This window comes from Cricetulus griseus, chromosome 4, assembly GCF_003668045.3.
Source record: "Cricetulus griseus strain 17A/GY chromosome 4, alternate assembly CriGri-PICRH-1.0, whole genome shotgun sequence".
NCBI lineage: Eukaryota > Metazoa > Chordata > Mammalia > Rodentia > Cricetidae > Cricetulus > Cricetulus griseus.
In genome coordinates, this window is record NC_048597.1 from 157,629,620 (window position 1) to 157,652,330 (window position 22,711).

Here is a 22,711-nt window from a genome sequence, read left to right on the forward strand (position 1 = left end):
CCCGCGGCGGGTCGAGAGGTCGAAGGCCCAGCCGCTGATTGGCTGCGGCGCCAGGCGGAAGTGATGTTGCTGTCAGTGGCTCCTCCGGCTCCCGGGAAGCCGCGAGTTTCCGCAGGGAGGCAGCGGCGGAGGCTGAGGAGGAGGAGGAGGAGGAGGTGGAGGAGGAGGAGGAGGCTGCTGCGGGTGAGTTGGGGAGTAGTGGGTAGCGGGCTGGACCTCGGAAATCCGGGTGGCCCTGGACTGGCGCGATCGGCACAAGCGGAGGAGGAGCTGCGCTGAGGGCACCTTGGGACCTGGCGTGGGCGACCCGAGCGGGACGGGGGCCTCCGGCTCTTAGGTTCCGGATAGCATAGGTCCTAATGAGAGAGGGGCGTGTTGCACAGAGCAACCGAGGACGCTGGGAAGGACCACCCGTGAAACTAATATTCTGTGCTTGACATGGTTGCTTTGAGCAGGGTGAAGGAACGTGAAGGACAGTGGCTAGAGAGGAGAATCCTGAACAGGAGAGATGCCCTTCTTCTCCCTTGATAACTAAATGCTATTTTGATAGGCCTCGCAGTTGAGGGAGATGGGGTCTGCTATCGGAAGGTGCTTATGAGTTCTTGCCCGGAAGCTTGAGAATAAGTGTGGCTATGCCCTGGGCGACAGGTAAAGCTCGGTTCTCTTCCAGAAATGTGAAACCTACAGCGACTCTAAGAGCCTGCCTGGGTGAATGACTGCTTTCTAACTGGATTCTGAGTGTACTTCTATGCAGACTAGGTATCCTGGGACAATCGAAGCAAGTCAGGGTCAGGGAGGCATGTAAGAGGGAATATGTCCGGGAACTTGAGGGCATGGTGGCCCACACATGTAAGGATCATGAGTCCTCAGCTGTTTATACAAAAAAATCCAGTTAAAAAAATAAAAACAAAATCGAGGAAAAGGGATAAGTTACACTAATAGAATAATCTGGGAGAGGAGTGATTGTTGGCATAACTTCTCTACCTTTCCAAGGAATCTTTCATAAGACAGAATACCTTTTCTAGACTGTTTTGAGTTTGGCCCCATCTGAGTGTGTGTCTGGGTACTAGGACTGCTCTAGGTAGGGCTTAGTAGACTTAGTGGCTTTTAAAGAAGCTCAGGAGCCCACATGTGCCTTGTCCCTGTCCCCCACAGTTGCTCACTAATTTTAATTTGGCAGTTGTCCTTTGAGTGATTAAAGTCAGGGCAGAGTGCGTGCCCTCACTGAGAAGTCAACTTGGTGAGACAGGGACAGATCTTTAGTCCTTCTTGCTAGTCATTTCCATTCTCCCAGTTACCCACATGCATTTATGCCCAATAAGTTTTTTTTAAGGTTTACTGATTGTTATTTGATATAATTTTTTAATTTTAATTTTTTATTTTAGAAACACTCTTATTTACCTATCAATCCCCCTTTCCCTCACCCTCCCATCCTCCCATGCTCCCCACCGGTTCCCCCCAACCCACTCCCCAAGGATAGTGAGGCCCTCCACGGGGGATCATCAAAGTCTGTCATATCATTTGGGGGATGGCCTAGGTCCTCTTTCTTGTATCTGGGCTGCAATAGTATCCCTCCATAGGGAATGGGCTCCCAAAGTCCATTTGTGCCTAGGGATAAAGACTGGCTCCACTGTTAGAGGTCCCATAGACTGCCCTGGCCTCCTAACTGGCACCCACATTCACAGGGCTTGGTTAGGTCCAATGCTGGTTCCCCAGCTTTACGACTAGGGTCTCCATGCTCTCACTAGGTCAGGTCAACTGTTTCTGCAGGTTTCTCCAGCACAGTCTTGGCTCCTTTGCTCATCCATCCTCCCTTTCCAGAACTGGATTCCAGGAGTATGGCTTAGTGTTTAGCTGTGGGTGCCTGTTCCTGCTTCGATCAGCTACTGGAATAAAGCTCTAGTAATGGCAACCAGTCTCATTATAGGGGAAGGGCAATCTTAGTTGGGGTCATCCCTGTGGATCCTCTAACTTTTCCCCTGTGCCAGACCTCTCTCCAAACCTTATACTGGCTCCCTCTATCAAGGCATCTCCTTTCTTGCCCTCTGTTATTCCTCCCCTGTCTCAGTCCTCCTGTTCTCTTCTGTTCTCCTCCCCCTTCCTCTTCTTCCCCTCTCCTTTTCCACCTCCCCCCCTCCCGATTTGCTCAGGGGTTCTTATCCCCCTCCCCTTCTTCGGGGACCACCCAATAAGTTTTATTGTCAGCTTTTTACCTGATTTCCCCACCTGGGGGCTGGATTGCCAGTTTCCTGGTAACAGGAGATGCTAGCATTTAAAGTCCTGCTAAGATTTCAGAAAAGCAAATGATAAAAGAATGACATGCTAGGTCAAGAAGTGGGGTATCTGGGTTTGTTGTGTGACCTTGTTGTGACGGATCTCTTCCAGGCTATGGCTCACTTTAGGTCCTTGGAGATGATACTTAACATTGGTCACTGGTCAGTCCTAGCCTTCACTATCACTCCTGTTTTGCTGGCTTTGATGGGATACTTTTTTCACCCCCTGGTTCTTGGGACACATAGGTCTGCAGCTTGTCTTCCCAGTCAGCAGTCCTCACTGTGAAGGTGACACCTTTCCTCCAGTTTCACAAAATGAATGTGACGTGGTTACCCAGACCAGGACCTAAACTTCACAGAGAGCCCAGGTAGGAATGGGCCCCGTTGTAGGAGTCAGAAGTCAGTTGGGGAAGATTTATGTCGTCTCTAAATAAGAGAGAGGTAGAGCTGGGTGTGCTGGCACACACCTGTAATCCCAGGCAGAGGCAGGTGGATCTCTATGAGTTTGAGGCCAGCCTGGTCTACATACTGAGTTCCAGGACAGCCAGAGCTATATGATGAGATCCTGTCAAAAAAGAGGGAGGGGGGGTCCTGATACTGTCAGTTATGGGAATGATGTGTACTTTGAATACTGAGTGAGCAGCCTGAAACCCATGAGCACCTGGGTAATGCCAGGCTATTGGGGCAGCAGAGATGGTCCATTGTTCCATGGGAGATTATCCGCTGGGGTTAGACCTGGCTCATACTCCAGCTTGGGGTTAACATTTTGATTAGAGGTAAATGTAATTGGTAGGGGGATGGAGAGAGAATATGAATATCAAATGACTAATCCCTTGAAATAAGTGGGTTGTGTTTTCCAAGGGGAACACACTGACAGACCATAGTCACTCTCTGAGATTCCTGCTGTTGCTGGCTCTTCTCTGCTGATGTCCTTTCCTTTTGTCTGCAGCCTGCTGTTCTGATGCCGAAAGGGAGGCAGAAAGTCCCACACTTGGATGCCCCCCTGGGCCTGCCCATCTGCCTCTGGCTGGAATTAGCTGGGCTCCTCTTTATGGTTCCCTGGGTCATGGGTCTGTCAGAGGCAAGTGGGCTTGACAGCTTGGGTGCAGGGGGGCTAAGCTGGGCCGTACATCTGGACAGCCTAGAAGGAGAGAGGAAGGAAGAGAGTCTGATGCAACAGGCAGATGCCCTGGCCCAGGCAGCAGGGCTGGTGAATGCTGGGCGCATTGGAGAGCTGCAGGGGCACTACCTCCTCGTCCAGCCAGCTGGGCACAAGCAAGCCATGGAGGTGGAGGCCATGCGGCAGCAGGCAGAGGCTGTGTTAGCCCAGCATGAAGCTGTGCGCTGGCACTCAGAGCAGAAGCTGCTGAAGCGGGCCAAGCGCAGCATCCACTTCAATGATCCCAAGTACCCTCAGCAGTGGCACCTGGTAAGTACAGCTCAGATAGACAGGCTCGGCTCTAATGTGCTTTCAGCTGAGGCTTTCTCCTGCTGCCTAGTGCTTTGACTGAGGGGACATGTCTGTGGACTACGAATAGAGTTTGCTCTTAGCCCATACCTCCTCTGTCTGCTGTGAAGAGCAGTGCAGTGCTGAGGGTGTATGCACTCACTGTGGCTACTCTTCCTGAGCCTCTGTTTTAGCCTTGTACTTTCTAGTGTGTCCCTTTGGCTGACCTGCTTCGTCTCTCCGTGCAGCCCCTGTAAAATGGAGACTGTAGCAGTACATACCTCATAGAGTTACCATTAAAATGAGTATAAATGTGAAGCACTTAGAAAAGTGTCTTACAAGTGGTAGACCCTGTGATATATAGGCTAACTGCTAACCTTATTGTGTAATAATTACCACTTAGCCCTAGCCACCATTTCGCCCCGAGTCACCCACAAGTGATGCCAAACTTTCTTGGAGACCAAGGAATGGAGGGACAGGACTCTGTTGGTCTATGGCCTCTGTTTGGCTTTTTGGTAGAAGCCAAGGGAGGGAGTAGCATTAACTTGTCCCTTTGAGCCAACCTGTGTGTCCCTGGATTTCTCTGTCTCTCCTACAGAATAATCGGCGGAGCCCAGGCAGAGACATCAATGTGACAGGTGTGTGGGAGCGAAATGTTACTGGGCGAGGGGTGACGGTGGTGGTGGTGGACGATGGAGTGGAGCACACCATCCAGGACATTGCACCCAACTATGTGAGTGGCCTGGAATGACCCCTTGCTGCCACATTGCTCCTTCTCTTTGGTGTTACCTCCCTTTTGTTCCCTTTCCTAGAAAGTGCTGAGCCAAGCCAAACAGCCTGGGAGGGGGGCTAGTGCTGTTCTACCTTCCTTTCTCAGTTAGCTTTCCAGACTGGCAGTTAAGGCCCAGAAGGTGACTTTAGTCTATAGCAATCGCGATTCCAGGCAATACTTCCTGCTTCCTGTTGTTGCTACTCCTGCCCTGGGGAGCAGGGAGTGGCCTTATGGGCACCTATTACTTTCTCTTAAGAGGTTCTGAAAACTGGCTAAGGTGTAAGGTGTTTCTCTTAGAGAATCTGAAATCTCTTTTATCCCAGATTTCCCCCAAGCATCGGCCACAGTCCTATATAGGCAAGAGAGAGGTTTGCTAAAAGCTTTGGCCCTTCTCTGTTTTTCCCCAGTATCCTTAGCTCATGTGTCATAACCCTTGTTTACTCAAGGTGATGGACTTGCTAACTCTAACGTAGAGGTAGAAACTCCCAGTTCCTTGTTCTCTCTGACATTTAGGAACTGATCCATTCTAACCAGTAAGTGACCAATTGTTGGCTCCTCAATGTTTCAGAGCCCAGAGGGTAGCTATGACCTCAACTCTAATGACCCAGATCCTATGCCTCACCCTGATGCGGAGAATGGTAACCACCATGGGACCAGGTGTGCAGGAGAAATTGCAGCTGTGCCCAACAACAGTTTCTGTGCAGTGGGTGTGGCCTATGGGAGCCGAATAGCAGGTAACTCATGCTTCCCCTGTCCTTGGTAAGCTCCTGGGACACAATGGTCATTCTCTACCCTCTTCCCCATTTTGAAATTTCTTTCTCCCATCCTCAGTGTCTGTACCCTTGAGCAAGGAGTAAGAGCATAACAGGTTAATTAATTAATTTACTGACCTTTCAGGGCCATGGTATTTCTAATGGGCTTTTTATAGCAACAGTATTTATTTAACAGTATAACATAGGTAAAGGTGGGAATGCCCATGTTGTGGGTTGGAGGTCCCAAGCTACACCTGCTCAAGTCTCCTTTCCGTTTCTGATCATGGCTGTACTCACCAGTGACCCACATCACTGTACCAACTCCCTCGGCCTGAGTATACTCTGCTAGTGTTTTCCTATTTCCTGAAGTGCCTTCTCATCAGTTTGCCTTCCACAACTCTAATCTGTGGAGGCTGCTCTCTCAGTCCTACCTCTCCAGTCTCCATTCTCTCAAGAGAGCCTAGTCTCCAGCCAGAGGTAGTTCTATGGTTCTTTCATCTATCTCTCAGTCTTGTTAATGGGGGAAAGGATTAGCACTACCCCTGAATCCTAGTGAAAGCCTGGCTGTAAACCTCATGTTCTCCAGCAGGGGGCCTCAGCATTCTGCAAATTAGACTATAGAAGAGGCCAGAAACATTCAGGGTCTAAGCCCCTTCTGAAATTTCCATTTGTCCTTACCTTGTCACCACAATGTGTCCCTCTCCATCTTAGAGTGAGAACTTGAGCATAACTGGGAGAGCAAAGACAATGATTCCTGTTCACTTAATTCCTTTGCTGTGCTGAGCACAGCTAGGTGTTTGATGTGAAATGCCAAACTAAGGGGAAATCTTGACTTACCTCCATTCTAGCCTAGTGCTTCCCACCTCTCAGGGCCAGTAGATCTGAGTTTAAGCATGATAGTAAAAGACACCTTTGAAAGTTAGGCATGGTGGTATATACATGCCTATCCAAAATCCCAGACTTTGAGATGTAAAGGCAGGAGTATCTGGGGGTTCATCCTCTGCTACATATGTAGTAAGTTTAAGGCAAGCCTGCACTTTTTGAGACCCTGTTTTAAAAAAAAAAAAACGGAACATTTTTGTTTAAGGATCCAAACTACAAAAGAGGGGTTGGTATGTAGCTCTGTAAAGTGCTTGTCATGCAAGGCTGAGGACCTGAGTTCAATCCCTGACACCCATGTAAAAAGCTGGAATGATTGAGTGCTTTTGTAATTCCAGCACTGGGAAGACAGAGACGATGAACCCCTGGGGCTCACTGGCAAGCCAGCCTAACTTAATTGTCAAGCCCTGGGTATGAATGGGAGACCCTGTATCAAAAACAACAAGGGTTCTGAAGAATGATACCTGAGATAGACCTTTTACCTCCATACACACATATGTGTGGATATGCAACACCCCCACACATGTGTAGCCATGAAACATGCACATACAAAAGAACATATAGGAAGCCAGGTGGTGGTGGTGCATGCCTTTAATCCCAGCACTCGAGAGGCAGATACAGGCATTCTCTGTGAGTTCAAGGCCAGCCTGGTCTACAGAGTAATTTCCAGGACAGCCAAGTTACATAGAGGAACCCTGTCTCAAAAAACAAACAAACAAACAAACAAAAAGAACATATAGGGAAAAGTAAGTCGTTTACATACCTCCCTACCACCTGGCACCACACTTGGGGAATGTGCACTATTTCTAGTTTCTTGTGGGACAACCATCATTGAGGAGCTGGTATACCTTCAATGCCTAGGTATCCGGGTGCTGGATGGACCACTCACAGACAGTATGGAGGCTGTGGCATTCAACAAGCACTATCAGATCAATGACATCTACAGCTGCAGGTAAGGAGAGCTGCAGGTGAAAGGGTAAGAGCCTGGAACAGATCTTCAACAAAAGCATAGCGAAACAGGCTGCTTCTGGCCTAGCAGGACTGCGCTAATAAGGCTGTTTTCCTCATTTATCCAGATCCCTAGCCTCTGGATACTCAGTGTCAAACCCCTGTCACTCTAGTAATCAGATTGCCACAAAAAGAGTGTCCCAACATGCTCGTATTGTGTAAACTCACAAGGCTCTTAGAAAAAAGTAGGCTGAATTCTCAGTGCCACTTTCAAAACTGCACACAAAGCTTTAGACTATGGATCAAGTGGCTGTATAAGATGAATTTAGGGTGGCCCCATTCATATTGATAGAGCCTATTTATTCTTCCCCCAAACTAGTACCTTTCTTAGATTCTTTTAAGTTTAAATTATTATTATTATTGTTATTATTATTATTATTATTATTATTATTATTGGGGAGGGGTTGCATTCCATGATCAGAGGACTACTTTGTGTAGACACTTCTCCTTCTACTTTTGTATGGCTCCAGGGATCAAACTCAGTCTCTAGGCTTGCACAGCAGGCACCTTTACTGCTGAGGCATCTCATAGGCCCTGCTTACCTTAAGAACCAAGGACTTGCCAGGCATGGTAGCACACACCTTTAATCACAGCACTTAGGAGGCAGAGGCAGGCAGATCTCTGAATTTGAACCAGCCTGGTCTACATGAGTTCTAGGACAGCCAGGGCTATATAGATAGACCCTGTCTCAAGGACAACCAAGGGAAAAAAAGAACTTGAAGCAGGAGAGATGACTTAGTGGCTAAGAGCACTTAATGCTCTTGCAAAGGAACTGGTTTTGGTTTGCAGCACTCACATGGTGGCTCACAATCATCTGTCACTCCAGTTTGAGGGTATCTGACACCTAGCCTCCTCGGGCACTCTACACTTGTTATTCTTGTATATACATTCAGACAGAACACTCAGATAAAATAATTGTAATTAATAAAAAAAGACTAAAAAGCATATGCAATCTAAACATCTCTCATCAAGCCTAGTAGTAGATCTGGAGACCACAGGAATGATCGTGCCCCTATTCCACTATGTATCTCCTGCTTCCTGGGACATGAGGAGAAGGGTAGACAGGATAAAAGTCTTCCTAAGTTGGGGACATTTCCAAGTAAAAGAACTGTAGCATACACTTCCATTTTCCACTTTGGAAGAAAATGGACCTTTGACACCATGTATCTTTTAATCGTGGGGTTCCTTGGGAGATGAGAAAGCTGCAGATAAGTGAGTGACTTGGTAAAACTGGGAGACCCTAACTAGGTAGCTCCAAGTTTGTTCCACCATTCCCTTTGTGTATTTCAACAGCTGGGGTCCAGATGATGATGGGAAGACAGTGGATGGTCCTCACCAGCTCGGAAAGGTAAATGAGGTGCATGAGTACTGGGCAACTTGACATCCTCCTCATTCTGGTGGTTCTAGAAGAACCACCAGTCAAACCCTCTTCTCGCCCTACCCTCATAGTGCCCAGATTACACCATTTAGCATAGCTGTGTCATCCATCCTTTCAAGGAAGTATATGCCTTGCTTAGGGTTGGGCCAGTGGAACACTGGTTCTCAGAGAAAGGAATGGAACAGCTTCCAGCTTATTTCTCTAGGATCTCAGTCTAAGTTTCTGTTCCTCACCCTGCTCTGTTACCTGATAAGCAGAATATATCTGTCAAACACTGTTTAACTCTTAGCTTTCTCCCACCTTAATGTCTGTGTCTAAATATCCTTCCCCCTTGCCCAATGCCCTTTTTATTTTTCTTTTCTTTCTAGAAGTGGGAGAAGAGTGGCTGGTCCAATAGGTACAGGTCTGTCTATTAACTCCTTGACTAATAGCCTGACATTTTTGTTCTTCAGGCTGCCTTACAACATGGAGTGATAGCTGGTCGCCAAGGCTTTGGGAGTATCTTTGTGGTTGCCAGTGGTAACGGGGGCCAGCACAATGACAACTGCAACTATGATGGCTATGCCAACTCCATCTACACTGTCACAATAGGTAGTGGTCTGGAGACTATGAGAATGGGGTCAGCGGGTATATTTTATGTATCGCTTCACTCTGTTTATCTAAGTGTGTAACCATGATCATTTCTTGACCATCAAACAGGACTAGCCCAGCTCCTGCAGGTTCTGAGAGGTTCTCTGGGACATGTTCAACCATTCCCCAGAAATCACCCACCTGTCTCCACTACCATTAGGATGGGCTTGACTTCTACTCTTGTCTCTTTCCATGGCCACTGGCTTGAAGCTGCCTCTGGCTACCCTTTAACCTGAATTAAGGACCGTTGGCTTGTACTCCCAATCATAGAATTTGTTGTTCCATTTTTATTATTTTTTTTAAGATTTTATTTATTTATTATGTATACAACATTCTGCTTCCATGTATATCTGCACACCAGAAGAGGGCACCAGATCTCATAATGGATGGTTGTGAGCCACCATGTGGTTGCTGGGAATTGAACTCAAGACCTCTGGAAGAGCAGTCAGTGTTCTTAACCTCTGAGCCATCTCTCCAGCCCCCCCATTTTTATTATTATTTGCTTACTTTCTACCTGACTACTCCTTGGCATCAGCCTAGTAGTGAATCCCTAGATCACAAGGGAGTGTTCCCACCCTCTCCACCACTGCACACTGCCTCCTTGCTACCCCTTCCAGGGTGTGGCTTTCTCCACATGACTCTAATGTGGCTCTTAGTAGATCTTAGTAAATACTGAAAACAAGTGATTTAGGTATAGAGATTGGAGGCCATTGATTTTGCCTGAAGCCTGTGGAACAGTGGCATAGTGCAAGAATTCCCTCTGCCATTTGAGGCTACCTGCCTACATGCAGATGAGGACTGTGATTGTTCTTTCAACTCAGGTTGAACCCTTCTCTTCCTGATAAAGGCAACTCTAGAATCAGGTGCTAGCTATAGGATCCACTCATGTGAGCCTCCATCTTACTTTTTCTTGTCAGGTGCTGTGGATGAGGAGGGACGGATGCCTTTTTATGCAGAGGAGTGTGCCTCCATGCTGGCAGTTACATTCAGTGGTGGAGACAAGATGCTTCGGAGCATTGTGAGCGCTTTCTTTGGGGGATTTCTTACAAGTTTTCTCTCCGGCCTCTTATGAGCTGGTGGTGGGGTGGTTCAAGACAAGGGCTCACTCTGAAGCTGAGGCTGGCTTTGGATTCATAATATGGTTCAGATTGGCCTTGAACTTACGAACCATTTTCCTGCCTTGGCCTCTCACAAGTTGAGATTACAGGTGTGACACAGTATACCTGGTAAAACATTTTTCTTCCACCCTGTTCTTTGTGTTAGGATCTCATATAACCTAGGCTGGCCTTGAATTTACTATGTAGCTGAGAAGGCCTTGAATTTCTGATCTCTTGCATTAGTGACTTTGATCTTAAACTTTTTTTTAACTTGGTAATAGGATCCCTGTGGTAGAATTTGGGCTTTACTACCTTTTGTAGGCTGTCCATCACTGCAGTGCTGTTCAGTCCTTTTTATAAATATTGACTACCATGTTCACCTTAGGAATAAAGGCAATGCTTATCTCAGGGTTGCACAAGAGAGCAAGTTGGAACTAGCTTGTGTCTGTGTGACCCCATCCTTCCCTAGAGTTCTGATTAAAGCCAAAGCCTCAGGATGCAACAGGGGGATGAAGCTTCTGTAGCCCACACAACCCTTGAAGGACTCTAACCCAGCCTATCTAAATCAGGCCTCTGGACCAAAGTCCTAGAGCACTCTGTATGTCTCTGTTGCCTCTAACAGTGTCAAGTAAGAATAGAAGATTCCAGGCCAGAGCTGGGCAGGAGCCAGTCGTTTGTCAGCTTTTGCCAGTGGCCAGTTGGGAGGTCTCTGGGGCCATTGGGAATTAAGCAGCTTCATCTTCACACAGGGTCAAGTTCATTTCCAAAATGAAAAGTTTGTTATGCCAGTAAATGACTTCTGGTCAACACAATGTTCCAAGGCTCTATGCCAGTTGACCCCCACCCCAGGGAGAACAGAGAAGGGAGCAGACTAAAGTGAAAAGCAAGAAGCTTGCAGGCAGCCTGGGGTGCTACTAGCCTGTGTTAGGAAGAACAGGAACTTGTTATGCTCTTTACCACCTGGCAGAGCTTTGGGACTCACATCCACTCCTGCCCACCTGCGAGGGACCTCAGAAGGCTCTGTAGCAGAATCATTGTTGCTCAACATAGCCTAACTTGCCCTCTCAACTCAACTCAGTTTTTCACCCCCACCTTCCATCTGAACTATAATTTGTCTGGATTTGAAAAGTGAGTTTATTCAGCCAAGTTCCCATCTTTGGAATGCCCTTGCTTTGGCAACCTCATGTTTGTGTGACCAGGCAGCTGGATGGAGCTGTGCCTCTGAGGGTAAGGGCCAGGGGAATAGGCTTCCCACCATCTGGCTTCCCGCCCAGGGAGCTTCCCTAGATTTTCCTAGTGCTGTGTGATGTTCTTGCCATTATGGGCAAGTTCACAGACTTCACATCTGTACTCTAGACATCGCTGTGAGGCTGTTTCCTTAACAGGAAAAAATCAATCTGCTCCCTGGCACCAACCAGACTTCCTTTCTCGTTGAGACTACAACTTGGAGTGCTTTTCCTTTGAGAGTGCACAGTGTCTGGGTGAAAATTACATCTTTTGGCAGCTGCTGTAACAGCTGGAAAGGGGTGCCAGAAATACAATGGAGAAAGGCTACTCTTGGAGGAAGTTGGCGTCCTGTTATCTGACCCAGAAGAGAAGTTTGAACGAAACAAGTTCTAGCCTGTACTGGCTTTGTGTGGGGGAGCAGGTTTATCAGGGCTTGCTCAGCTAAACGTTTGATGCACTTCTGTTGATGGGACATGAAAAGAACTTGATACCAAACAGACAGATACAGTCTTTTCCCGACTTATATGTCTCATTTGAGAAATGTGAGTAGGAAAGAGGGGCTCACAGAAACCCAACCCAGACACCAACCAGAGCAGGAAAGCAGGTTGTCCTGTGGTTGGCCAGTTGGCAGATGAGCCATGTAGATACTGAAACTGCAGCAGGCTTCAAGCAAGGCTGCAGTAATCGTCTTGGGGACCATGCTGTCACCATTTACTGTCCCAGCTCCAGCTAGGGCCCAGTTGCAAGCAGCTGTGGCCAATTCTGTGCCTAGTTGGGTTATGGATAGTTAGATAGAGAATTTGGGAATGAAATGATAAAAAGGAATTAGAGGAGCAAGAATCAGGAAACTGTGTGCCCACATCCTCTCACATGCCCCGTCTCCTTTTCTTACAGCTGTGCCCCTAAAGTCACTCTGCAGTTTCCATCATCTAGACATCCCAAAAGCTGAAGGGTCTCTTATACCTGCCCTCTGTATAAGGAAAGTTATGGCTCTTGAAAGAGCAGAGCCACCTGTTTGGAGGACTGTCCTGTTCCCCTCCTCCAGTGTCTTAACACCTCCCCACTCCTTGTTCCACTTTGCAGGTGACCACTGACTGGGACCTTCAGAAGGGCACTGGCTGCACGGAAGGCCACACAGGGACCTCAGCTGCAGCTCCGCTGGCAGCTGGCATGATAGCCCTCATGCTGCAGGTGCGGCCCTGCCTCACATGGCGGGACATCCAGCACATCATTGTCTTCACAGCTACCCAGGTTAGAGTTGATAACTAGCTAACAAGTGCCCAGCCCCACCCTATTCCAGGTTTGGACTATCAGGAGACTCCAGACTCAAAATGTCTCAAATGTTGGGTGGGATACGTGAACCTTTTTTGTGGTGGGAGATGTAAAGCACTGGTGTGAGGACTCCATCAGTATTACAGAGCAGAGCTCACTCCTCCCTCTTCTGCTCAGGCTGTTTACCTAAGATGAGCTGACAGGGCACTCTCACTTGGGAGCTGGTCCTCTTGGCTCCCTTTCCAGAGGCAAGCCACTCAGGTAGTGAGATCATGGGACTTTGACCTTTGGTCTCAGCTTTTTTGATCAGATCCACTCCTCGTCACCTCATTGGGAATGTCTGAACTGGATCAGCTGGCAGGTGAGTTGAGAGAAGGGAATGCTAGAGATTAACCAGACCCTCTGCTCTTTCAGTATGAGGATCATCATGCAGACTGGCTCACCAATGAGGCTGGCTTCAGCCACAGCCATCAGCATGGTTTCGGCCTGCTCAACGCTTGGAGACTCGTCAATGCAGCCAAGGTGAATGAGATGTTAGCTAGCAGGACACCCTGCATAGGGAGACTGAGGGAAGGCTACCTGATACCTAAACATTGCCTGGCATTTTACAGGCACTTGGTCACGTTAGCCCTCATCCTGGCTGGTAGCCATCTTATCAGTGAAAAACAGAAGTTCCCCAAGCTGTTAGAGTAGCAGAGCTTGAATGGGGTCTGGGCTTTCAGTGGTTCTGGTTGTACCCTTCCATTCTAGATATGCCATTTCCTCTGATTCCTTAACTTGGTGTAGTCAGGAGCATTTGGGGTACAGAAGGAGCCTGGAGTAAAAGAGTAGAATAACACAAAAGCTAGAAGCTGGGAGGTGGTGCTGCACACCTTTAATCCCAGCACTTGGGAGGCAGAGGCAGGTGGATCTCTGTGAGTTCGGAGGCCAGCCTGGTCTACAGAGCGAGTTCCAGGACAAGCTCCAAAGCAATACAGAGAAACCCTGTCTCGGAAAAAAAAAACAAAAAACAAAAGCTTGAGAGTTAGACCTTAAAGAATCTTACTGAGGGTGTGTGTGTGTGTGTGTGTGTGTGTGTGTGTGTGTGTGTGTGTGTGTGTGTGTGTGTATATAAGAATGGAATTACAATAAGCTTTGTTTGTTAATTGCTGTCCCTTACTTTCCTTGAACAGATCTGGACGTCTGTCCCTTACTTAGCCTCCTATGTCAGCCCTGTGCTGAAAGAAAATAAGGCTGTTCCTCGGTCCCCCAATTCTCTGGAGGTGCTATGGAATGGTAAGCCTTCAGCACAAGGGGTTAATCTTAGGTCTAAGACTTGAGGCGGGTGATGGGGAAGCTATGCTAAGCTCATCCTCCCTGCCCAGTTCTCCCCCTTCCTTCAGGAGCTGAGCTGCAGCCAAACCTGTGGAGTTTTCTTTGACCATTTTAGGGCATGTTGCTGCTTCTGAGTTGGCTGGCCCCCTGGCTGCTTAACAAGACCTTTCTCCTGAGTTCCTAGTAGTAAAAAGGAGCTGTGAGCAATGGGCTAGGACAGCAGTGGATAGAGTGGGAGTGGGGCTCTGGGAACCTCAGCAGGAGGTGAAAGTAGTTCCTCTGACTTTCATGCTAATGTCTTGCAGTCCAGTGGCCTCAGCATGAAGGAGAGGAATGTGAGACTTTGGTTCCCAAGCTCCTCCAGAGAAAGCCAGATGCCATATCTTAGAGGTGGGACCAAGGGAAAAGTATAGGTGCCCTGGGCTAGGGTTGCCTACTATATCCTCTGCTCTTACCTCCATGGCTTCCCATTATAAAGTCTCTGTGTAAAGGAGTGAAAGGTATCTTCTAAGCCAGGGGATGTGTTTATATGTTGAAAACAGAGGTGGAAACCCTTCCAAGAGAAATGGGAAGCTCGATCCAGATGTTTTGCTCAGTGACCCTCTGCCTGCACTGTAATTGTTGTTTTGGTGCTTGTAAGAGAACCAGTGCCTCATAAGTGCTAAGCACATACTCAGCTACTAAGCTATACCCCAGCCTCTCTTTGTGCACATTCCCCAGCTGTTCCTACACTTACCCTCATGGGCCAATTTTTTTTCCCCTGAGAAATTTTGACAAGCAGAGTTATTTGCTACTGTTTGTGAATATTGAGATGTGTTGTGCTTCTTACTGATGTCAGAACTCTGTCCTTATTTTTCCTGTGCCCCTTGAAAATGCTCAAAGCAGAGACTTGGTGTCTAGGAGAAGGAATGACAAAAGGAGGGACCTTGGGTGGGAGGATAAGGCAGACTGTCTCTCTCCATGGAGGCTTCAATGAGAAAGGTCGAATGCCTTTCTCCCTAAGCATATCCCACTCTTGCCATTCCCTATGCATAGAAGGAGACCTAGGGCCTAGGGAACACACTTTTCCCTAAAAGGCATGCTGTCAGGAAACATACCCAAAAATGTAGTTCTGGGAAGCCCCTGGCCCTCACACACTGTCTGGGGGATTGTGGGCCATTTAACCTTTACTCCATCCAGGGCTGTTTCCTGTCACTTCTGTCAGATGAGCAAGTGAACTTGGAGGGACAGAGACCTCTCTAGCCACACATCTTTTTGGGGGAGGTGGGGGGTGGGGAGGGGGCGGGATTTGAGACAGGGTTTCTCTGTTAACCCTGACTGTCTTGGAACTGGCTCTGTAGACCAGACTGACCTCAGATTCAGAGATCCTCATGCCTCTGCTTCCCAAGTGCTAGGAATAAAAGTGTGTACCACCAAGCTAAATCTTTTTAAAAAAAAACACTAAAATAAAAGTCAAACAATAGGGGGCTGGAGAGATGGCTCAGTGGTTAAGAGCACTGGCTGCTCTTCCAGAGGTCCTGAGTTCAATTCCCAGCAACCACATAGTGGCTCACAAACATTCTTAATGAGATCTGGTGCCCTCTTCTGGCCTGCAGGCATACATGGAGGCAGAACATTATACATAATAAAATTGTTTTTGAGTCAAACAATAATAAAAAGGGGCTTAGGAGGGCTGGAGAGATGGCTTAGTGGTTAAGAGCAGTGGCTGTTCTCCAGAGGACCTGAGTTCAGTTCCCAGCACCCACATGGCAGCTCACAACTGTCTGTAACTCTAGTTCTAGGGGAGCCAACATCCTCACACAAATATATGCAAGCAAAACAGCAATGCACATAAAATTTTAAAGTTTTTTTTTTTTTTTAAAGGGGGGTTTAGGATAAAACTCTGGTAGAGCACTTAGCGTACAACAGGCCTTGGGTCCAAACCTTGAAACCACAAAAGGAAAATTCATGCTGTGCTTTTTGATAGAAAAATGCAAAGGATGATTAGGAAGGAAGAAACAGTAGTGAATATAAACAGCTTTCTCAAGAAGTCTGACTGTAAAGGAGTAATAATATGTAATACTTACAAAGCCTTAATACTTGCTAGGTGCTGTTCTGTACAGTTAAGCTATACTAACAACCCGAGGGCCAGGTCCTGTTACTAGCCTGAGTATAGAGATAAAGCAGCTAACTCAGTTTTCAATGCCAGGAAGTGACAGCTAGGATTTGAGCCCAGTGGATGGCTCTAGAGTCTGCTGCTGATGTTTTGCTTGCTTGCTTGTTTGCTGGGGTTTTTTAAATTTTTATGTGTCTGTGTGCTTTGCCTGTTTGTATATCTATGCTCCCTTGTGTGCCTGGTGCCCTCAGAGGCCAGAAGAGGGCACTATATCCCCTGGGATTGGAGTTCTAGACAATTGTTAGCCCTGTGAGTGCTGAGAATTGAACCCAGGTCTCTGGCAGAGTAGCCACTGCTTTTAACCACTGAGCCATCTCTACAGCCCCTGAGCCTGTGCTTTTGACTAGCAGACAGAGGCAAGTGAAGAATGGTAAAAGGACTTATGTGTGTTTGTTTTTTGTTGTAGTAGAAAAGACACAAGCACAGAGATCGAGCCAAGGAGATCAATAACTGAGCTGGTGTTTGACTCTTGCCAAATAGTGTATGAAAAGAACAAGAAGGCAAAGGGAACTAGAGATGTAAACTGTGAGAAGAGCTATAGGATATTAGAGAACCAGGAAATAGGAATGGAAGGGCCATTTTTAGACAGGATAGGACAAATGAGATCTATGAAAATACACTTATGCCTATGTCCACAGAGAGGCAAGGTGGATAGTAACCAATGCCTTGCAGGAGTATGGGTGCCTTCCATTTTTACTTTTGTTCATCTACTTTTCTAACATACCTCCGACCAGTTTGTATTGCTTCTATAATAAGCACACCCATAATGGCAGTTACTAAACCATGTTGAAGTCAACCATGGCCTACAGAGTGAGTGCCAAGACAGCAAGGGCTACACAGAGAAACTCTGTCTAAAAAAAAAAACAAACCAAAAAGTAAAGTCCTAGCTGGGCATTGGTGGTGCACGCCTTTAATCCCAGCACTTGGGAGGCAGAGGCAGGTGGATCTCTGTGAGTTTGAGGCCAGCCTGGTCTACAGAGTGAGTTCCAGGACAGCCTCCAAAGCTACAGAGAAACACTGTCTCGGAGAAAAAAAAAAAGCAAAAAAGTTAAGTCCTTCTCATCTTAGCTTCCCTTTCTCATACTTCTCAGCGCTTCTCTCTCTTCCTTATCTGTAAAATTGAGGTGTCACTCTTTGTCTTATGTGTTGGGAAAATATTTATTTATTTATTTATTTATTTATTTATTTATTTATTGTGTATGCAGTCTTGTGCCTGCATGCCATCAGAGGGCACCAGATCTCATTCAAGGTGGTTGTGAGCCACCATGTGGTTGCTGGGAATTGAACTCAGGACCTCTGGAAGAATAGTTAGTGCTCTTAACCACTGAGCCATCTCTCCAGCCCCAGTGTTGGGAAAAATTAATGTTAGAAAAGATCTTTAGGAAGAATTCTGTCTCACTGCAGTCTAATTTCTTAGTCTCCAGTTTGTCAGTTGAAATAATTGTAGATTTGTAGAAAGTTACAAAATAATGAGCAAGTAAATCTCATGTACCTTTCCCCAATGTTAATGTCATATAATTATTATACAGTATCAAAGCCGAGAACCTGATATGGGCGCAATCCATAGAACATGATCCGTTTCACCAGTTTTGCACGCATTCAACGTGTGTGTGTGTGTGTGTGTGTGTGTGTGTGTGTGTGTGTGTGTGTGTGTGTGTATGTGTGTGTGTGTGTGTGTGTCTGGTGTCTGTCTGTCTGTCTGTCTCTGTCTCTGTCTCTGTGTCTCTGTGATTGATCATGTTTATACCTTTGTAACCACTACCAGAGTCAGGATCTGAAATGTGCTATCCCAGGACTCCTTTGGCCATGAACCCCTTTCCCATCCCTGAGTCCTGAGAACATCTGTTTTCTATCTCTACAGATGTGTTACTTAGAGAAAGTCATAAAGTGTAATTATGCAGTATATATCCTTTTGAGATTATCTTTTTTGTTCTGCATAACTTCTTTGAAGTGCATCCACTCTAGTAACTTTATAAATTAATACTGTATTATCTTCTATATGTGAAAATTGTTTACCTCTATCTTTTTAGTGGCATTTCTCCTTTTTTTGGTGTGTGTTGGGGGGGGGGGGGCTGTTTCGAGACAGGGTTTTCTGTGTAACAGTCCTGGAACTCGCTTTGTAGACCAGGCTGGCCTCAAACTCACAGAGGTTCACCTGCCTCTGCTTCCTGAGCACTGGGATTAAAGGCATGCGCCACCACTGCCCTGCTTGCTGTTTCCCCTTCTAGAATGTGCTGTGCTAGTCTGAGTTGATTTCCTTATTTTTTGGCATGTCTCCCTGCTATGTGCCTCAACTCATCTAATATGCCCCGTATCAGTTATGCATGTCATGTATCATTTTCTATTTTCAGATAAAGGAAGGGACTATACTCACTTCTCTTTGTATTTCATACAGCTCATACCATACCTACAATGTGGGAGGTGCATAGTGGGTGGGCTTTAGATGGATGAATGATGGGGTCCTTACATCATCTTGGCCATGTTGACTCCCTAACTAGACCCTGAGCTAGATGGGAACTTGTTTGCAGCACTGTATTCCATTTGCTTGTCTACGTTGTGCCAAAGATGTTTGTATGTGGCTTCAATACATGTGTACCTTTGTATATGTTGGGATGAAATGAGGGCGTAAGTGTTTATGGGCTGGTTTCCCAGCTGCCAAGCCTGACTTCCTACAGTCAGCAGGATGGACCTGGAGATGTCGGGGCTGAAGACTCTGGAACATGTGGCAGTGACAGTCTCCATCACTCACCCACGACGTGGCAGCTTAGAACTGAAACTGTTTTGTCCCAGTGGCATGATGTCTTTGATTGGCGCGCCCCGCAGCATGGACTCGTATGTACACCTGCCCCTAGCCTGCTGACCCCTCTTCATAATAAGTGCTTTTCTTAAGAAAATGCTGACACTGTCCTAAGAAACTGTACCACTTGTCCTTAGCAACTAGAAGCCATGGGCCATGCTTTATTCAAGTATTTATAACATACTTGGCATTATATTCTGCATAGATTCCCTCTAGTTCTTTGGAAAGCTAAGAGTAATAGTGTGGGTATGGTTGTAGCACTGGAGAGGCTGATAAGACAGGAGGATCATGAGTTTGACACCAGCCTGGGCTATCTACAAAGTCCCAGTTTCAAAAGCAAACAGCTGAAGGTATGGCTCTCTTGCAGACATTTGCTTAGCTTGCTGGGCTCAATGGCTAGCAAGGCTGAAAAAGGAGCAGCATATACTGTAACCCAGCACTCAAGTTGCAAGGGTGGAAAAGAAAGAGTTCAAGAGCAGCTAGGACTTTATAGTGAGACTTGTCTAAAAGAGAAAGAAAAGAAACTTAAATCTGTGGGATTTCTCCATGTTGTCCTTTACTGGAGACAGGGACATAAGTTCCTCCTACCCCAAGATCCCAAGAACAGGGTGGCACTTAAGGACTCTTAATAGCACCTTCCCAAATGCTTATAGTTCCTTGCGTGTTTCTGGGATAAAGTTAACTGTCTGCGCCAGGCCATCCATGTGTTCTGCTTTGCTCTTTCCTAGGGATCCTAATGGCTTCAATGACTGGACCTTTTCCACTGTGCGATGCTGGGGGGAGAGAGCAAGAGGCACCTACAGACTGGCTATCAGGGATGTAGGTGAGCCCGCCTGCCTTACACTACCTTGTGCCCCTTGAGTCTCACATGCCCCACAGGCAGTGTTCCATGGGTAATAGGTAGGGTTGCTGTTGGTGAATATGGTACATGCCAAGAAGTATGTCCTGTCCTAAAAGTAGGCATTGTCCCTAAGTGCTCATTTATACTGCCTCTATATTCCTTGGAGAAGTGACTGATCAATTTTTCCTCAGGATAGCAACAAATATTCCTTGTTGAAACCACATTTCAAGCCCTTTCACATATAACCATCCTTCGGCCAGCCCTGATAGGCAGGTAAGGGCAGGACAAATTTTCACCATTTTACTTTTTAGAAAAACTGAGGTCCTTAGGCTTGAAGTGACATACATAGGATCACGGTAGCAGTGAAGGTCACAATAGCAAGAATACTGACTATCTGCAGTGTCAACATGGAGACTAGAAATGGAGCCCAGCCTTCCCAGCCTCCAGTCTTTTAGATATTTGCTGGACTGGCATCTTTTGAACCTGTAATTTGATAGAAGGACATTTTTTCCTTTGAAGGAAAATCCCAGATGAAACCCCAGAGTATGGGAGGCAAAGGCTAAACACTGCTTCCCATATGCCTTCAACCTTTTGCTCTGTCCCAAGGGTGCCCTGTGAGGTACTTCTGTAGAACTCTAGGGATCTGGGCGTCACAAGCTATGGCAGACTGTGTGGGTCTGAATCCCCTTGGGCGGCTGGGTGGGCCAGGCTCTGCTGTTCTGCATGACCAACAGTGCACAGCTCATGGCTACCTACTTACTGCCCTAGGAGATGAGCCGCTCCAGGTGGGCATCCTCCGGCAGTGGCAGCTGACCCTGTATGGCTCCATGTGGAGTCCAGTAGACATCAAGGACAGACAAAGGTAGGTATGGCTACATCCCTCAGAAAAGAGAGGGTGATGGCTCTTGAGGGGTGGGGAAGAGGTGCCACCAAGGGAGCCAGCATTCTGAACCCCACTGTGCTTCAGGCTTAGGCCAGTGACAAGAGTCATGGACTGGGAACCTGGGGTACTTCTACTCTGTCTGCTTTGGGGCTTCCTTCACTCTTCAGCTACAAGATAGAAGGCAGATTGTATAGATGCCATGTTAGTAGTGTATCCTTGTCTTTTCTTTCCTGTAGTCTGTTAGAAAGTGCTATGAGTGGAAAATATCTGCATGATGGCTTCACTCTGCCTTGCCCACCTGGGCTGAAAATTCCTGAGGAGGATGGTTACACCATTACCCCTAATACACTCAAGGTACAGAGACCAAAACTCCAGCTATAGCTGACAGGATTGTCCTGGGAGATTTTTTCCTTGGCATTACTCCAGGTGAACTTGGGAATAAGAGATTTGGAAGACATGGATCCCTAGTGTCACTCCTAGCCTTTTAGCTCCTTCCTTGAGGGACAGTACCTGTATGTGTGGAAGGCTAGAGCAATGGTTGGGTTGGGAAGGTGGTCCCCAGAAGGGAGAAACTCCCTGGGCTAGAGCTGGTCACTAAAATTGTCAGTGTTTGGCTTTTCCCTAGACCCTGGTGCTGGTGGGCTGCTTCACTGTCTTCTGGACCATTTATTACATGCTAGAAATATACTTGAGCCAGAGGAACATGGCTTCCACTCAAGGTTGCAGGAGTGGACACTGCCCCTGGCCCCAGCGGAGCCAGAACTCCAGGGAGGTGGGGACAGAGCTAGAATCAGTGCCTCTATGCAACAGCAAGGACCAGGATGGAGTGGATTCGGAGAATGGAAGCTGTACTGCCACCTCTACCTTCCTTACCCCAGAGCTGCTCAGAGAAAGGGACTGGAATCTGTCCCAGAGCAGTAAGAGTATCCTGGACTGTCCTCAGCACCAACCCCCAGACCTGCTACAGGGGAAGGATGGACAGATCTGCTGACCCTAGGACCCAGAGTCCTCCACGTGCAACAGGCTCTTTGTAAAATTGGTGATGAGGCTTCCAATCATGGATGCTCAGGAGACATCTGGAACCCAAGGCCTCTGAGGCATTCTTGGTACCCTCAGGGTGAGGGCCATCTTGAGAGCAGTGGTTGAGGATTGGTGAATATGGGCTCCTCTAGCTGAGCTTTGCTGTTAAGCCTCGGACAGGGTTCAGCACCCACACAGGCAGCCCTTGATCTCACCCCTCTGAGGTTGCTCAGTGACCTAGGCCACCAGGACCTCCACCCATTCGTGAGTTATACAGGTGCCTGTGTGCCCAGGAATGCACTCCACACAAGTGTCACTGTGCAGAGGGCCCAGAGGAGAGGCTGGCAAGAACCTGGACATGCCTACCCTGAAAGCAGCTGCCTTCATTACCCTTTGCTGTGCACCTGCTCCAAAGCCAACCTCAAGCCTGCCTGTCTCCTTCACCACCACTCTCTCTTCCTGCTGAAGGAATGGTGGTGCTCCTGGGAGAACTGGGAGGCACATGGTCCCCAGCACCCTTGATGCCTCACTGGGGACATTGGTTGGCAGGACTGCAGAGAGCTGAGACACTGATGTTGTCAAAGACAACTTGGGAGCCACTGCTGTGGCCACCCTGTCTTCTGCAAAGTGCTCAGGGAAATGGCCTTCATTCCCGAGGCCAGCCATCTGCCTGACTTTTTCTCCATTCTTGGCCTTCTCCCCTTCCCATCTTCTGAGCTGATTGTTGATCAGAATTTTTTAATGCTTAAGATTTGATTTTTACTTTTCACAGCAACATTTTGTTGAATTTTTTTCTGCACAGCTTTTCCAAAATAAAAACCAGAAGTATAAAAAGCCAAACAATTTTGTCACTTCCCACATTTCTTTCCTTCTGCCTTCCCAAAGCTATCCAGGTTGCAGGTCACTCTTGTTCCCCACAGCCCACTTCCTCCTATCCACAGGGTCTGTGGGGCCTGAAAAGTCATC

The 22,711-nt window shown here is 47.3% G+C and overlaps 1 protein-coding gene across 3 annotated transcripts; it reads left to right on the forward strand.

Annotated features, from left to right (window-relative positions):
- Positions 1 to 75: 75 nt before the first annotated feature.
- Pcsk7 (proprotein convertase subtilisin/kexin type 7) lies at positions 76 to 22,585 on the forward strand. 3 transcript variants are annotated; one of them, XM_027412029.2, is made up of 17 exons: positions 76 to 183; positions 2,520 to 2,641; positions 3,223 to 3,702; positions 4,319 to 4,453; positions 5,061 to 5,226; positions 6,985 to 7,075; positions 8,425 to 8,479; positions 8,962 to 9,100; positions 10,057 to 10,157; positions 12,547 to 12,714; positions 13,150 to 13,257; positions 13,908 to 14,010; positions 18,880 to 19,036; positions 19,730 to 19,824; positions 20,611 to 20,704; positions 20,962 to 21,079; positions 21,351 to 21,716. In XM_027412029.2, the coding sequence occupies exons 3-17, from the start codon at positions 3,235 to 3,237 to the stop codon at positions 21,714 to 21,716; spliced, it is 2,364 nt and encodes a 787-aa protein (XP_027267830.1). In that variant the 5' UTR covers positions 76 to 183; positions 2,520 to 2,641; positions 3,223 to 3,234. The 3 variants fall into 3 exon arrangements, with proteins under 3 accessions (XP_027267830.1, XP_027267832.1, XP_027267829.1); XM_027412028.2 differs by lacking the exon at positions 76 to 183 and having other exon boundaries at positions 2,121 to 2,641; positions 21,351 to 22,585; XM_027412031.2 differs by lacking the exons at positions 76 to 183; positions 20,962 to 21,079 and having other exon boundaries at positions 2,119 to 2,641; positions 21,351 to 21,549.
- The last annotated feature ends 126 nt before the right edge of the window (positions 22,586 to 22,711 follow it).

Bases quoted from the DNA above. Each gene is read 5' to 3' on its own strand.
- Pcsk7 (XM_027412029.2), top strand. From the start codon at position 3,235: ATGCCGAAAGGGAGGCAGAAAGTCCCACACTTGGATGCCCCCCTGGGC. The intron at 13,258-13,907 runs GTGAATGAGATG...TTCCTTGAACAG, and splicing joins GACTCGTCAATGCAGCCAAG to ATCTGGACGTCTGTCCCTTA. The intron at 19,825-20,610 runs GTGAGCCCGCCT...TTACTGCCCTAG, and splicing joins ACTGGCTATCAGGGATGTAG to GAGATGAGCCGCTCCAGGTG.